Source organism: Apodemus sylvaticus, chromosome 17 (genome assembly GCF_947179515.1).
Source record: "Apodemus sylvaticus chromosome 17, mApoSyl1.1, whole genome shotgun sequence".
Classification (NCBI taxonomy): Eukaryota; Metazoa; Chordata; class Mammalia; order Rodentia; family Muridae; genus Apodemus; species Apodemus sylvaticus.
Genome location: NC_067488.1, coordinates 60,388,789 through 60,406,202, shown reverse-complemented (window position 1 = coordinate 60,406,202; position 17,414 = coordinate 60,388,789). Strand labels below are relative to the sequence as shown.

The window sequence follows — 17,414 nt, the reverse complement described above, 5'->3', positions numbered from 1 at the left end:
TAATTCCTTCCTTGTAATTTTAACAAATCAGGAAAAGCCCAATTCGAAATATAACTTTCACAACTTGTGCCATGCAGACACTCCTATCTCTGATACAATTGCTCTACCCTTAAAGCCTCTGCCACCCTCAGCACCCCTTCCCTTTCTCATTTCTTCCAGAATTCAACAATTCCAACTCCAGATGGTTCTACAAGTGGACAGTGTCCACCAGATACATAGATTCAAATACCAGCCTCTGATCAAATGCTAACCCGAGTACCCTTCATGATGTGACAGGTCTGTAATCACCTAAATCTCCTGACACTTCAATTCAGCAGGAAGGTAGATTTTGTTTTTGGTTTTGCTCATTAATCCACTAGGTCTCCCATCTCATTATTTTGGTAAAATAGCTCATTTAATGCTCTATGAAAACAGAAAGACTAGAACATTTAGAATCTAGACCTTCTGAGCACTGCTACAAAGAGCTGAGAGACACACCCAACTCTGTCTCTTCAGTCTCTACAAAGAGTTCATAGATATGGCCTTTCCCCTCTGGTTATGACAGGCTCCCCTTGCTGTCATCTTGAGGCAAAGGGTAGTTTCTTGGTAATAATTATGGAGTAAAAGAATATTGAAGGTGGACACAGGACCTTCAGCTGGGATTCCAGCCACTTCTGGCCCCATCCCGGGTTGCAAGTGATCTGGGGAGATAGTAGGATAGGTAGAAAGTAAAAGGTTTACTGAAATGGGGGTTGCTCAGTGACAAGCTTCTATAGGTTGTCATCCATGATGGGGTAAGACTGTGTAGATTGAGTCATTTGGGACCATACTCTATCCTTTATGTAGCTCTTCAAATATCCTTGGTAAAGTCTACTAAACTCATTAGCTTGCCAAGTCAGACTTTGACAGCACTGTACTTTGATCTATCATTGATGACCTGTCTGGACTGAATAGATATATGTTGCATCTTCCCATGCAAAGTTTTTTTTTAATTAGATATTTGCCTTATTTACATTTCAAATGGTATCCACTTTCCATGTTACCCCTCTAAAAATCCCCTATTCCACTCCCCTTCCCCTCCTGATCCCCCCCCCCCCATTTCCTGACTTGCATTCCCCTATTCTGGAAAATAGAGCCTTCACAGCACCAATGGTCTCTCCTCTCATTGATGTCTGAAATGGTCATCTTCTGCTATATTTGTAGCTGGAGCCATGGGTCCCTCTATGTGTACTCTTTGGTTGGTGGTTCAGTCCCTGGGAGCTCTGGGGGTACTGGTTGGTACATATTATTATTCCTCCTGCAGGGCTGCAAACTTCTTCAGATCCTTGGGTCCTTTCTCTAGCTATTCCACTGGGGATCCTATATTCATTCTATTGGTTGGCTGTGAGCAATGGGTATTTTGATCCACTTTCCAATAAAGATCAAAGTATCCACACTTTGGTCTTCCTTCTTCTTGAGCCTCATGTGAGTTGTATCTTGGGTGTGCCAAGCTTTTGGACTAAGATCCACTTAGCAGTGAGTGCATGTGTGTTCTTTTGTGACTGGACTACCTCACTCAGGATGATATTTTCTAGCTCTATCCATTTGCCTAAGAATTTCATTATTTTTAATAGCAGAGTAGTACTCTATTTTGTAAATGTACCACATTTTCTGTATCTATTCCTCTGTTGAGGGACATCTGGGATCTTTAAGATCTCAGAAGATGGAAAGATCTTCCATGCACATGCATTGGCAGGGTTAATATAGTAAAAATGTCCATCTTGCCTAAAGCAATCTACAGATTCAATGCAATCCCCATCAAAATTTCAACCCAATTCTTCATAGAGTTAGAAAGAGCAATTTCCAAATTCATCTAGAATAACAAAAAACCCAGGATAGCGAAAACTATTCTCAACAATGAAAGAATTTCTGATGGAATCACCAACCCTGACCTCAAGCTCTACTACATAGCAATAGTGACAAAAACTGTATGGTATTGGTACAAAGACAGGCAGAAAGATCAATGGAATAGAATTGAAGACCCAGAAATGAACCCACACACCTATGGTCACTTGATCTTTGACAAAGGAGCTAAAACCATCCAGGGCAAAAAAAGACAGCATTTCAGCAAATGGTGCTCGGTCAACTGTCAGTCAACACGTAGAAGGATGGAAATTGATCCATTTTTATCTCCCTGTACAAAGCTCAAGTCCAAGTGGATAAAGGACCTCCACATAAAACCAGATACACTGAATCTAATAGAAGAGAAAGTGGGGAAGAACATGGAGCACATAGGCACAAAGGAAATTTTCGTGAATAGAACACCAGTTGCTTATGTTCTAAGATCACGAATTGACAAATGAGATCTCATAAAATTGCAAAGCTTCTTTAAGGCAAAGGACACTGTCAATAGGACAAAATGGCAACCAATAGGTTGGGAAAAGATCTTTAGCAATCCTACATCTGATAGAGGGTTAATATCTAACATAAACAAAAAACTCAAGAAGTTAGACTTCAGAGAACCAAATAACCCTATTAAAAATGGGGTATAGAGCTAAACAAAGGAAACACCTAAAGAAATATTCAACATCCTTAATCATCAGGAAAATGCAAATCCAAACAACCCTGAGATTCCACCTTATACCAGTCAGAATGGCCAAGATTAAAAACTCAGGGACAGCAAATGCTGGAGAGGATGTGGAGAAAGAGGAATACTCCTTCATTGCTGGTGGGATTGCAAACTGGTAAAACCACTCTGAAAATCAGTTTGGCAGTTCCTCAGAAAATTGGACATAGCACTACCTGAGGACCCAGCTATACCACTCCTGGGTATATACCCAGAAGATCCTCCAACATGTAATAAAGACACATGCTCCACTATGTTCATAGCGGCCTTATTTCCCATACAAAGTTAACACAACAGCAAAGAAAATAAAAACATGAGAGAGATGGGTTCCAACAATAGACCTGCATGTAGTGTGGAGGACAATTGGAGAGCAAAGTCTGTGAAGATGCAAAGCGAGAGGCACTATTTAGAGTTCCTCACACCCTAACAAGAAGATAAACAAGCAAATGAAGCATTAGACTGGAAACACCCACAGCATCCGGTTGGCTCTGACGTTTCCCCAGAGGCTGCCTAGGAGAGAGGAGAAAAGGGGCTCACATGAGCGATCAGTAGAACAGTTCAATGGGAACCACAGTGAGAAGTCACCTTAGCTGGTAAGAATGGTTATCAAAAAGGCAAAAGCAAAAACTGCTCTCAAGAGTGTGGAAAAAAGGAAACACTTACAACTGTGTGTGAGAATGTAAGTTAGTTTAGCCCTGTGGAAAACCATATAGAAGTGTCAAAAAATAAAACCTAAAAGTAGGATCCAGGTGTTGTGGTGGTGAGTGTTTTTAAGGCAGCATCGGGAAGTAGAGGCCGGCAAATCTCTGTGAATTTGAGCCTACCCTGGTCTTCATAGTAAGTTCCAGACCAGTCAGACCTAGTAAGACTCACAAATCAACAAGTAAACAGACAACCCCTAAACTTAACAGAATTATCATATGATTCAGTAAACTCATTACTAAATATATGTGCAAAGGTAACGAAATGTTGGAAAACATTTACAATCCCATGTTCAGCAACATTCACTCTAATAAATAAATGCAATCCATTTAGGCGCCCACTACGACATGAGCCGAGGAAGATGACATATTTACAAAATGGAAGGTTTACTCGGTCTCATTGGCCATAACCTCATCACTGAATCACAGCACGGATGAAACTCCAGACCAACAAGTAAGGGGAGTAAGTCAAGCAAAGACAGACAATGGCACGTCATATCACATACCCTAGCATGCAAAGTTGATACAGTAGATCTGAGAATAGAATGGTGCAGGTTGGAGGTGTGCATAGCATGGAAAGTGATGGGAAATTGCCAGTCACAGATACATGACCATGAGATCATGATTTTTAAATGTTTCAAATAAATGGATCCATAAACACAAAAAAAGCAAGTGGTTACCTGGCACCAAAGAGAGAAGTTTACAGCCGTCCAGGGGGAAAGAAATGGGAACTGGACTGCTGCTTATGAGATTTAACGGTGCACTGATGCACGCGTTCTAGCATTGACTCTGGCAATACCAATTCAACTCTACACAAACACAAGCACATAGCCTTGTACTTCCATTCAGAGATGGGCTCTCGCTGTGTCGTTGTATTGCTCTAGCTGACTTCAAACTCACTGGTGATCCTCCTGTCTCAGTCTTTCATGATTGAATTACATACTTTAACCATGAAAATTGTATGGTATATCATGTTTCAATAAATCTTTTAATGAGGGAACAATGTCAAAGAGGAAGGAGAAGAAGAAGAATGGAGACAAACAAAAGTGAGGACCGGGATATTTACCTGATAGATTAAAGAAGTTGTCCCCTTCACTTGATTGGCATCAGCTCCCAAGAGGAGCAAGCACTCAACCATGATGCTGTTATTCTGATCGCAGGCTCTCTCTAGCATCGTGCTTTTCAGCGCATCATCCACAGCCACTTTTGCAAAGCATTTGCAACATAAGTTGAGGAACTAGAAAGAACAGGAATGGGGATGAGAGGCAGCTGAGGGATAAGGTTTAGCCCACAGGCAGCAATCCCATACCTGCTCATCCTTTTGTTCCACAACACTGGAAGACATCTGATGAAATATGACCACATCAAATGAATAGTGCACTAGCAGCTTGGAGAAAGATACTGACAGTTCGAGTATTGACAAGATTGTCTGTAATCCCTGAAAGTGCAAGCAAAAATAATGGTGAATGATATAATCAGTTATGGCAAAAATAGCTCAATGTGATATACAACAGTACATATATGATATTTAAGATCCCATTTGCACTTTTAACTAAACAGAGAGGCTTGAACATGAACTTGACAGCTGTAAACCTTGAAATAATCATAAGTGTCTCCCTCTTTTGGCACTAAGAAATATTATTAAGGACAAGGAAAACAAACAGTAGCTGGTAAACCATCCACAAAAACTTAATCCTCTCAAATTTGGCCATTAAAGGTTCCTTTGGGAAACCAGACCTGCAGGAGGAAAGCTAGATGTTGCTCAGGATTAGAACAGTTGGCGGCATCTGGATCCAAAGTGACCAATCTTGCCTTCAAGACGTCACGGTAGTCATGGAGTCCAGCACGTCTCCCACCTTTTAATGCTAGCTCCTCCATACACTTTTACCTCAGAGCCACGCAAGTTCTCTTGATCTCGCTTCTGTTTTAAGCAACTGTTTGAGGCTCCAATGTCAAAGCAAAGGGTGGGTTCTCGTGTCGGGTTTCCTACAAACAGCCACATTTCTTCTTCGGGCCTCAAGCTTGCCAAGGTTAACCAGGCCTCTTGATCTATGCAATGCCTCAAGGAAGGGTCCTTTCCACAAGCAGCTTCAGTGTTGAAGACCATGAATTAACTCCCAAAAGATAGGCCTAACCTCTACAGTAACATCAGAACCATCTTTCTATGCATCAAGATGGATGGTTTTGCTCTCTTAAGATGCTGAGTTCTACAAACACAGACACTCCATGAGGAAAAAAAAAACATTTCATTTGTGAGGTTCTGAGAAGTATGTTGCCTAAAGCCTCACAAGTAATTCTAGACATGCGAGTGTGGCAGCAAAGCTGGGACTGGACATTTGAAGGAAGCATTTTCAGCTCTGCACTGTCCCGATGAAATAGGTTGGGAGGCTTAGTGAGCTCCCAGTTGGGCTTCTGTAGCTTCTGCCATAGAGATTTGAAAATTCACATGCAACAAATTAATCCATAGTAACTGAAGCCCCAGACCACACAGTTATTTCCTTCCCTTAGGTGGCTTTTAATCAGTTCTGCTATGGCTTTAATCGGTTTAGAGTAAAGCACTTTCCAAAACACCGATTATAAAATGCACTCCTGCTCTGAGCTAAGAAGGCAGTGTCTTCAGTACTTTACAATAAAACACTTTACCTGCATATGTGATTTACTGAGAACATTTATGCAGTGGTTATAGCCTAGGTATTTTTATTGGTTAACTTGGTTCGGTCAATTTTGACAATTAAAAAAAATGCATAGGGTTCATTAAAGATACAAACTTGATTGTCAAAAATCCAAACCCAATACAGAAGTTTTGAACTATTCATTTGGCTAACATTCACAAAAGAAATGAAGCATTTAATTTTTGCAGTGGATAACAGTCCCACTACTTTACAAGTCTCAAACTCCTAGGCTGAAGTAATTTTCCCTCCTCAGCTTCCAGAATAGCTAGAGCGATGTGTATCTACACACCAAGAAACTGTTTTTCTTATTCCCTGCTGAATCAACCTTAAAACATCTTACAGTTCTCAGAAAGACAATTATTATATGTCTGCTTTCAATAAAGCTTGGTGAAATAAACCAAATTGGTGTTAGGAAGAAAACACCAAGACACAAAAATCCCTACAGGCAAAATCGGTTCATGAGAAACCACAGATGACCACCATCTTTAGAATAATAATAACTTGTATTTGTCCAAAATCTAAGCACAAACCAAAAAATCAGCTACTGGAATGTCTTTAGCACTTTTATGTGAAGGCTAGAAGGCAAGTAAACATACTGATTTTTCAGATCTAATAATGAAACGCTGGATCTTTAGAGGCAATGCAATTTTCTGCACCTTCTATAATTAAAATATTACAAAATGATAAATGATTTTAATAAACTAGAATATCTTGTTGACAACAATGAGAGTTGTGAGAGTACGCGTGGGAGATTGTGTAAGCTCCCAGTTCTCTTGAGTGTACTCACTGTAGTCTGCACTTCACCAACATCTTTAAATCGCTGCAAAGTGGAAACCAGAATTTTCGCCAGGAGGTGTCCTGTCCCTATGCAGAAATTCTTCTTTGTCATCAAGCATCCCATAAGGTGTAAGCCCAGACACTGAATTTCTAAAATAAAAGAGAAAAGTAACAACGGTAATTCTTATAACCTCAAAACTGAAGGAAGGAATAACAAAAAAATCCAGTTAGTAAGTGTACTGGCTGGTTTTGTGTGTCAATTTGACACAGCCTGGAGTTATCACAGAGAAAGTAACTTCAGTTGAGGAAACGCCTCCATGAGATCCAGCAGTAAGGCATTTTCTCAATTAGTGATCAAGAGGGGTGGACCCATTGTGGGTGGTGCCATCCCTGGACTGGTAGTCTTGGGTTCTATAAGAAAGTAGGCTGAGCAAGTCAGGGGAAGCAAGCCAGTAAGGAACATCCCTCCATGGCCTCTGCAACAGCTCCTGCTTCCTGGCCTGCTTGAGTTCCAGTCTTGACTTCCTTTAGTGATGAACAGCAATATGGAAGTTTAAACTAAATAAACCCTTTCCTCCCCAACTTGCTTCCTTGTCATGATGTTTGTGCAGGAATAGAAACCCTGACGAAGATAATAAGCAATGGTCCCAAGCTCTATCTGTACCAACCTTGGTCATCTGGATACATCTGTAAGGTGTGGAGGACTGTGTCAACTGCACCATGCATGGATAACGTCTCTATGGCATCAGGAAGATGCACGAGAGAAGCGATTACTTTCAATCCACATTTCTGAATCCCAGGATTTCCAATGAACTAAAATTAAAAGAAGTTTAAGAGTATTTACTGTTGTGGGTAAGGTTTGAATCTATAAAAACCAGTTGCAGAATGGTAAAGCATAATTCAACATCTGGGGATGCAGGTTAGACAGTACAGTGGTTGAATACCATGAAAATCCCTAAATTTGATTAAGGAATCAAAAAGCAAGGCATGTGGTACACCCATAGAGGCAGGAGGACCAAAACTTCATGATCACCCTCAGTTAGATAGCATATAGGTAGTCTGGAATATACGAGACTCAGCCTCAAAACAAATGATGTGGTCAAATACAAATTACTATCTTTTTTTTTTTTTTTTTTTTTTTTTTTTACTTTTTATTGGTTCTTTGTGAATTTCATATCACGTATCCCAATCACACTCATCTCTCCCTCCTCTCACATCTGCCACCCACCCTTGCAACCTTTCCACCAACAGAGAAAGAGAATCTCATTGTAGAAGATGTAGTGTGTCACAGTGTGTTCCACAGTCTACCTTTCTGTACAGACTTCTTGGCTTGCAAATGTTCATTGCAACAACTTGTTAGTCTGGTATGAAGACTCTAGCTTCTGCTACTCTATCAATACTGGAACCTCAGGGACTCCTCTTAGATATCCCGTTGCTGCCCTATGTCTTGGAGATCTTGTAGTTTTGGATCTGTAGGACTTTCCCTTTCATGTAGTCCTGAAGTTCATCCATTGGGTAGATGTTGGGATGGACTAATTCCAAGCCCTTGATTGGGCCTAAGAAATATCTGAGCTGGTCAGCCTGCGGGCTCTCCCATTCTCCTTCCCTTGGGGCCAGCTCACCAAAAATCCCTGCTACCAGAGCCAGCTCTACTCATCTGCCCAGGCAAAGGCCATGGCCTTCTCTTTCAAATGTTGTAGCAGGTTAGGGACCATGGCCAGTCCTCCTATTCTCATGACCCTGGGGCCAGCTCTCCTGCTTGCCATTGATGGCAAGGGACAAGGAATGGAAGGACGGTGTCTCTCTCTTGTCTGTGCCACCACCACGCAGACAAGAGGCAAGGCCAGCTCTCCCACACTGTCATCTTTAGGCCAGCTCATCTCCACTCCCCATATCCAGGGACACATCTATTGTGCTGCCCAGGTAAGGTGCAGGGCCTGCTCTCTCTAGTGCTGCAGCAGGTAAGGGACAGGGCCACTTCTCTTGCTCTAATATCCTTGGGGATATCTCTTCTGCCTGCCATTGGTGCCCATGAGCATGGGATGTAGGGACATCTCTCCCCTGCTCAAATCACTGTATGAAAGACAAGTAGCAGCGTTGGGGGCAGCTCTTTCATGCTCATACCCTTCGGGCCTGCTCATCCACACCCCTACTACACAGGGAGAGCTCTACTATGCTGCTAGATGATGCTCTAGGCCTGCTCTCCTGAGTGCTGCAGCAGGTGAGGAATAGGGATAGCTCTTCTGCTCTCATGACCTCTATTGGAGCCAACTCTCTCACCAGCTGCCAGTGGAGAGGCCAAAAGGGAGAACAAGGAGGCAGGGCCAATTCTCCCACATTCTCCCTTGGAGCTGGCTCATCCACAACCCTTACATACAGGGCAAGCTCTACTATGCTACCCAGGTGAGGTGCAGGGCCTGTTTTCCCTAGGGCTGCAGTAGGTGAGGGGTAGGGCCAGCTTTCCTGCCTGCCATTGGTGACAAAGGACGAGGCAGAAGGACAAATTACTATCCTTATTTCTGCCTTCTATATTACTAATTGATTGTATGTAACAAGAGCAAACATTCTTTCAAGTGCTTGTTCTGGGTCAAGTATTGCACTGAATACACACACAGCACAATAATCTAATTAAATTCATGCAAACAGCATTGTAAAAGATGGATTGGCGAAATGACATCTTCTTCAGTCCATGCTGGTATAGAAAATGTGCTGTAGATATACATAAGATAGGAAGTTGGCACTTGTATCTTATTCTCTGCACAATGGATCATTTCTAATAGAAACGGAGTTCAGTAGGGCTAGAAAGATTGAGCACTACAGATGGCATCTCACAGAAAGGAAATAAAAAACATTTGCAAGCAAAGAAGTGTAGACAGAGGGGTGTGTACATTGTGGGACACACAAAGTTTCCACAGTGAGCATTTTTATCTCTGTTGTGGGGGAGTGGTGGAGGGCATGTACAAGGGCAGGGGAAATGAGTGGGGTTGAGTGCATGTTGTGAAATTCACAAAAAGCAAATAAAAGGCATTTTAAAATGTAGAAATTTCCCAAAATGGAAAATTAAAAAAAAAAAAGAATAAGAAATAAAACCAAACCAGGGATATTTTGTTGCAAAGCCATCAATAAACTTAACAAGTTTGCAGTCCTGTCTCTCACCACAGGAAGCTCTAAGTGAGCTTGACCCCAAGTGTCATTTCTTCCTGCCAAAGTTTGTCAGGTCATAGGTTTGCTGAGCTTCCAAGATGTGCAGATAAGCTTAAATCTCACAGCTTGTGTAGCAGGCCCAGGCCTTGAATGTCTTAGAGATCTAGATTCTAATTACCACATCTGTTCTTTAATCAGGGTTTCCTCTAGTAATTTGGGATATATGGGTATCCTGATGGAATAAAGTTCTTTTTCAAGGACAAGCTACTGTTTGAGAAGAAATGGGAAGCACATACACTGACAACCATATCCCTACACTTCCTCTTTCAATGGTACTGGTGCATACACACACACACACACACACACACACCACACACACACACACACGCGCGCGCGCGCGCGCACACACATACACATATATACACATACACATATATTTAGACCATACTCTCCGACCTCTACAACAATGTAACATTCAACTTGCAGTATTTCTTTCAAAGATTACCATGACATCTTTCTTGGGAATTAATTTCACACAGACACATCATGCAAACACTTATTTCATAGTATCTACCTCCCCAAATCTGATCCCCTGCCCTATCACTACTATAGGACAATGCTGAGATAACTTCAAGCTAGATCACAAGCTCTGATGAGCCTACATGCCCACAGCTCCCTACCTCCAGCCTCGGTTTGGCTGTCATCTGCTCCTCCATGATCTCCATGATTTTAGCATTTTGTTTCCCACAGGGTATGGGGATGTAATTAGCTTCTTTTTCTGTGCCTTGTCCTCTGTCTCTAGCTTCTCAGTTTGTCATTGTGTCCCATATCATTTAATCTAGACACTCTTATCTTCCCCTTCTTGGGAATTCTGTTTGTCAACATAATTAGCATCTAATTCTCTTTCTATGAGTAATAATGTCACATTATTTTGCAGCCAAGTAGATATTCCACATTCCGTGCATCTGAAGACCACAAATAAAGAATAGAATAATATCAACTGGAAAGTGGTAAGGGATATGTGCAGATATAGGTACATGGTTTCACCATGTGAAGGTGGCAGGATTTTTGGTGTCATCTCAGTATCCCATTCTCTGACACAGCCCTCATGATGCTGTGCTATTAGGATCTGTCCATGCAGTCAACACAGACTAATGGCGAGAGCCAGGCTGAAATTCTCCTCAGAAGGAAAATATGGGCTAAGGCAAAGCAAGTACCCATTTTCCTTCCCTTCTGAATTTATTATTAGGAACTCCTACACCTGCTACCTCCATATTCTCGCTACCCTTTAATTTTATATAATCAGACTTCTCTCTTAATGACTCTGAATTAAAAGCACTCAAAGACAAAAAGTTCCCTAACGACTTAATTGCTGCCTTCCCACTCCTTGATTTCTTCTTAAGGAAGAAGGAATGAATCTTAAAAGGAATGTCTCAGACTCAAAAGCCATTCCTTTGCCCATCTTCTTCATCACCTCCTGCAACTCCAAACTACACAAAGTCCTTTCTGCAAGTTACCTTCGCAGGTGAGGTCAGTGCATTAGCACAGCTGCATCACACAGCAGCAGCCATCGCATGGAAGGACAAAAGCTGCAGGCACTTGCCTCTCAGAATTTTGCAAATAACTGAGAAAGGCTAAGAGCTGGAGAGGTGGTCTTCCCCATGGAAGAGCCCACCAAATGGTCATTCACTACCACAGGATCAACCCTGAGAGCATACAAGAAACATCACACAGAGTAGGCTCTATTTAGGAATATATATATATATAATATATATATATATATATACTATTATATATATAAAATATTCTATTCTAATATATTATGTATTATATTATATATATTCTATTCTATATATAATATATTCTATTCTAATATATATTATATATTATATAGATATATATTTAGGAATATATATGTGTGTGTGTGTGTATACATATGCATTTAATAACAACTAATTGTAAAAGGAGCCATGAATTTGGGATAGAACAAAGAGGGGTATGCGGAAAGATCTGAAAGGAGGAAAAGAAGGGAAAGTGATGTAATTATATGATAATCTTAAGAAATAATTTAAAATTATATATTATATTAAAATTTCTAAATAAGAAGTAATTAGGTAAAAACAAAAAATGAATTTACAAATATCAACATTTAAGTATCACAACTCTTATGGTGTAGACACACTACATATATATGCATATATATGTATATATATATATATGTATATATATATATGTATATATATATATGCATCAGTGGAAAAAGTGAGGTATACACTTTTGAGCAGATAATGTAAAATCATGTTTAAACTGGGTCAAGGAAGGAAAAATGTGGACTTGCAGTGGTTTTTCCATTCTGCTGTCTTCGTCTTGAAATACTTCAAGAATGTGGTTTTACATTCTGCTGACACTGTCTTGAAATATTTGATATTTTTCAAGCCAGGGAAACTTTAATTTCCTTTGTTGCTGAACTTCACAAACCATGTATTCAGTTCTGCTTCTAAAGAATGTACCATAAGGCAGGCATAATGCAACTCTCCTTGTGCTTAGTATCCTTTTTTTAACTTACTGCATGGTTTATTTATGTGCATGTGCATGCATGAGTGCATTTGTGTGTGTGTATGGGTACACACCTCCCACACAGAGGTCAGTGCCCCACTTGTGTTGGTGAGTACTCTCCTTCAACTAGCCCGGTTCGTTCCAGAGATTGCACCAAGATGATCATGGACTTGGTGACCGGAGCTTCACTGTCTTAGATAGACATCTCCTCATGTTTAATATCTTCACCTCTACAGAATTTTTACTTATTTATTGGTCCTTGCCCTGTTGACGTCCCTTAACCTCTAACCTTTATAGGTCTAGCAATTGACTAATAAGTTGTAACAGGAAGTCTGTGTCTGTCTCCCTAACTAAAGAATTATTCTTGTGGGATCACAAGTGACAGAACCTAAAGTATCTAAAAAACTAAAAATAAGAGCATGTTTTAAACACTCAAGTAAATGTGAAAAGAAGTAATATGTAATATGCTTATGATATGTCATATATATATATATATCCATATCATCTATGTATATTTTACAAGCCCACTATAGTTTTGTACTCATTTACCTAATATTGCATCTTTAAAACAGTCCTTATTGCATTACTGTTCAAATATGAATCAAGATTAACTTATTAGTTCCAATCTAGCAAATATTATCCAAGTGTAAGCTTTGGATGTATCACTAGAAGGATGCCAACAGACATTAATTAGAAACACCCTCTTACTTACCATCTACAACCGTTAAGTCCCTTCAGAGAACTTACAAGTAAGTCACTGGAATGGCTTCTCTAATGTGTCAGCCTGCTCAAGCTGAGCCTACACCAGGCTCTTCTCACTGCCAGCCAAGCAGACTCCACAGGAAAGGGAATGCAATTCCTTAAGGGATCATGCATGGTTCTCTCATTCTCCATATTCTCACCTATATCTCATCTTTGCTCATGATAGAAAAAGATACATATATGGATTTGTGCCCCCTATCCAAAGAAGGCAAGAGCATGCTGATGAGCAGATTGTGCCTCAATGTTCTCTTAAATAGCAGATGAAGGCAGAAGACATCCAACACTCTATAATGTCTAGGAAGAAAGCTGAACTGATGGAAGAAGACCTATGTTCATGAAAATGCGATTCAAGAAAAGTTCCCAGGAAAAATAAGCTGGCTGTTCATTTAGCTGGCATCAAAACTAGCATCAAAATACACCTCAATAATAAGATTGGCTGGACTTCAAGAGAAAGAATACTTCTGGCATCCGGGAGACACTATCAACTCACAGAAAAGTAAGGAAAAAAATAAGCCTGTCTCAGACTTCTCCACTAAGACACTCAACACTAGAGCAATGCCTACAGACAGCCAGTCAAAGAAAAGAAGCCCTCAGTATTTTACAGCCAACCGAATTAGTCTTTTTAAGAGTTCAAATACTGGAGAGATGTCTCAGTGACTGAGACCACTCGCTGCTCTTGCAGAGGACCAGAGTTTAGTTCTAGCACCATCCGGCTTCACTTGGTTTGTTCCAGCCCTACGGGCATCTCACACTTTCTTCTGGTCTCCAAGTCCCCTGCCCATAGGCACAGACACACATGACTATGAATAAGTTAAAAAATTAAAATGCATACATTTTAAGAGTTCACAATAAACTTACAAAGAAAAAGATTCAAAACATTAACATATTAGGGCATGTAACTTTAAGAGAAGTTCTGTGGAAAGATGAGTGATGGATTCAACCTAGAACAAAAGACTTGAGGAGAACAGTGAGAACCAAGAGAACTGACGGAATAAAATTAAATAATTTTATAAAGTATGGGTCTAAAGCTGACTGTAAACACTATCTGGTCTTTCAATGCAGAATTAAATTATCTCGCCAGAGACGATAGGAAAAAAGTAGAGTGTATAAAAGTGACTGCTCCTGTCCCTCGTCCTTTATAGCCAAAAGTCAAAAGGTACTTTAATATCTGAGGGTGACAGTGCCAACAGTGAGTTCACCTGGGTGACAAGCTGTTCACTCTATCTGCTTGCTATCTAAACTCCAAGGGTTAACTGGTGCCTAATGAATAGAGTTGGATTCAGATCAGAAAGTCTTGCACAGTGAAAGAAACAAGAACAAAGTGTATAGTCTACAGTAATCAAGGAATAAAAGGGAGAAGACAAGAACAGCAAAAATACCAATTCTAGCAAGACTTAGTATGCATACAATGTAAACATGAAATGAACGATGAAACTTACACCCAGGGAATAACATGCTTATGGAAAATCTGTAATTTTGACCTATCAGTACATTTAAAATGCCACCTTGCTGCCTTTGAACCTCTACACAGAATTATCTCACTGGAAGTAGTATAGTTCCGTTGTTTGTCATTTATCAATGGCTCTTAAGTTAACAGCACAGATTAAATTAAGCTGCAGTAAAACTCCTTAAATGTCATAGGCTAAAGAACAATAGGTTCAATTCTTGCCTACAATACACATGTTCCATGCTGGGGTGGGGGTAGGGGTCGGGGGAGGGGGGCTCTGCTCATCACCAGCACTTGCGTACTGCCATAGAACCTTTGCTAGCAAACAGTGCAGGACAGAGTTCCTGATAGAATGTCCTTATGCTGCCTTACGCTTCCATTGTTCACTGTTCTGTCCAGAACTCATAAATGTAACCTGTCTTCAACTCCTTGTTAAAATTAATCATTACTGGGGCTGGAGAGATGGGAGCAAATATGGAGATGTGGAGCAGAGACTGAAGGAAAGGCCATCCGGAGACTGTCTCACCTGGGGCTCCATCCCATATACAGTCACCAAACTCTGACACTATTGTGGATGCTAAGAAGTGCTTGATGAAAGGACCCCGATAGAGCTGTCTCCTGAGAGGATCTGCCAGTGCCTGACAAGTACAGAGGTGGATGCTTTCAGCCAACCATTGAACTGATCAGAGGATCCCCAATGGAGGAGCTAGAAAAAAGACAGAAGGAGCTGAAGGGGTTTTCAACCCCATAGGAAGAACAATATCAACTAACCAGATCCCTCAGAGCTCCCAGGGACTAAACTACCAACCAAAGAGTACACATAGAGGAACCCATGGCTCCAGCCACATATGTAGCAGAGGATGGCCTTGTGGGGCATCAATGGAAGAAGAGACCCTTGGTGCTGTGAAGGCTTGAAGTCTCAGTGTAGGGGAATGCAGGGTGGGGAGGTGGGAGTGGGTGGAAGAGTGGGGGAGCACTATCATAGAAGCCGGGGGGATGGGATAGGGGGCTTCCAAGGGTTAACCCAGAAAGGGGATAATAACATTTGAAATGTAAATAGAAAAAATATCTAATACAAATTAATCATTACTCCAAACTATTATCCAACAAAATACCAATCCAATATCCATACATCTGCAGAGTTGCAAGTCCCTGCCATTGTAATGGGGTTACCACCAGGCAAAGCCTTAGCTCATTGGCATCTTTTTCTATTACAAATAATGCAATAATGACCATTCTTACTTAAAATATTAATGTACATGTCTAATAGATGTATATCATAAATTATTAAAATGCAATCATTGACCAGGTATGTCCATTTTAATTGCAATGGGTATTGCCATTTTGTTGTCTTTCTTGTTGTTGTGTTTTGTTTTTGTTTTGCTTTACTCCATAGCTCAGGTTGGCCTACAACTCACTTGCAACCCAAGTTTGGCTTAAATTTGTAGCAATTCTCCTGCCTCAGCCTCCCAAGTGCTGATATTATAGGCAAGAGACATCGCAGCTAGTTACCAAATTTCCTGGAAATACCTTTTTTCCTTTTTGAACCTGCATTATGATTATAATCTATATATGTGATTAAATTGATAACATTTACATATGTATACAGAAAAATTTATTTATTTTTGCCCTTCCATTCAATCTTGGTATATACTTTTGCCAAAAATAATAAAATATTCAGCTTCAGTTTTAAATAACTGGCCATAAGCTTGATAACAGAAATCCCTGTGTGAACCATGTTTCTTTCAGTGTTGAGGAATATCAGGAGCCAGCTGCATAATTCCCTTGTGTCTAATTTCTAAGCCAGCATCACGTGGAATGGACTGCACGTCCCCCAGTGCCAACATCACACCAGTGTGTGTTCTGACGTCTTATAAAACATTTGGTTATCCCATTGGAATTAGACTATGTCAAGTTCTCATGCAAATATTTATGCAAATTGACTGTTTCATGTAAATTTTAAATTTGCTTACCTATTTAAGTAAGTACTACTGCAATTTTTATAAAGGATATAAATGTAGCTCAGCTTTGATTTTAAAGTCTTCCCTGAAGAAGATCAATATTTTTGTGTGTTCAACTCTTCTCCTACCTATGAGTTTTACACTTTCTACAAACCTTTTTATGCCATTTATATGTAAGTACATGTGTGTGTGTGTGTGTGTGCTCTCTTAGACCACCCTTTATTTAAAAATAAAATATATTTTTGTTTGTTTTCTGAGACAGGGTTTCTCTATAGAGTCCTGGGTGTCCTGGAACTCACTCTATAGACCAGAATGACCTCAAACTCACAGAGATCCTCCTGCCTCTGCGCCAAGCAAGTACTTGGGTTAAGGGCAGGTACCACCACCACCTGGCATAAAATACATATCTTAAATTTAAACTTTCAATATTTTGCTCTAAGCTTTTGCAAATCAGAAAATCTTTACCTGAAACCATTTATCTCATCAGAAAACCGGCTTTTATTTCTGAGGGTTCCCTGACCAAAGAAAGAGGTGTGGCTCCGAAGACACATACACATAGACAAAGCCAAGACACTGAGAGTCTACTTTGTTCCCCAGAAATGATAGTAGACAAACCTATGGCACAGATGCCTGAACTCTGTGATGTGTGAACTCTCCAGGTTCAGCGTAAGTCAACGGTCGATGACCCAAAAAGAGGTTACCCTCAGCTTGAATTATAACACTCCTGTTTTATATACCAAAGCCTTGGCTCACTTGAATAAATACTTTTTTTTAGTTTTTGCTTAGACCAATAATAGCTGAATCTCTAGT

General features: G+C 40.4%; 1 protein-coding gene across 1 annotated transcript in view; it reads right to left on the bottom strand.

The window, feature by feature from the left end:
- Lrrk2 (leucine rich repeat kinase 2) overlaps positions 1-17,414 on the bottom strand; it is a 142,896-nt gene that overhangs the window by 85,847 nt on the left and 39,635 nt on the right. The window contains exons 15-18 of the mRNA XM_052160189.1: positions 7,403-7,547; positions 6,745-6,884; positions 4,595-4,723; positions 4,352-4,522 (exon numbers count right to left, since the gene is read on the bottom strand). Coding sequence (XP_052016149.1) covers positions 4,352-4,522; positions 4,595-4,723; positions 6,745-6,884; positions 7,403-7,547 — 585 coding nt within the window. The remainder of the gene's footprint in view (positions 1-4,351; positions 4,523-4,594; positions 4,724-6,744; positions 6,885-7,402; positions 7,548-17,414) is intronic.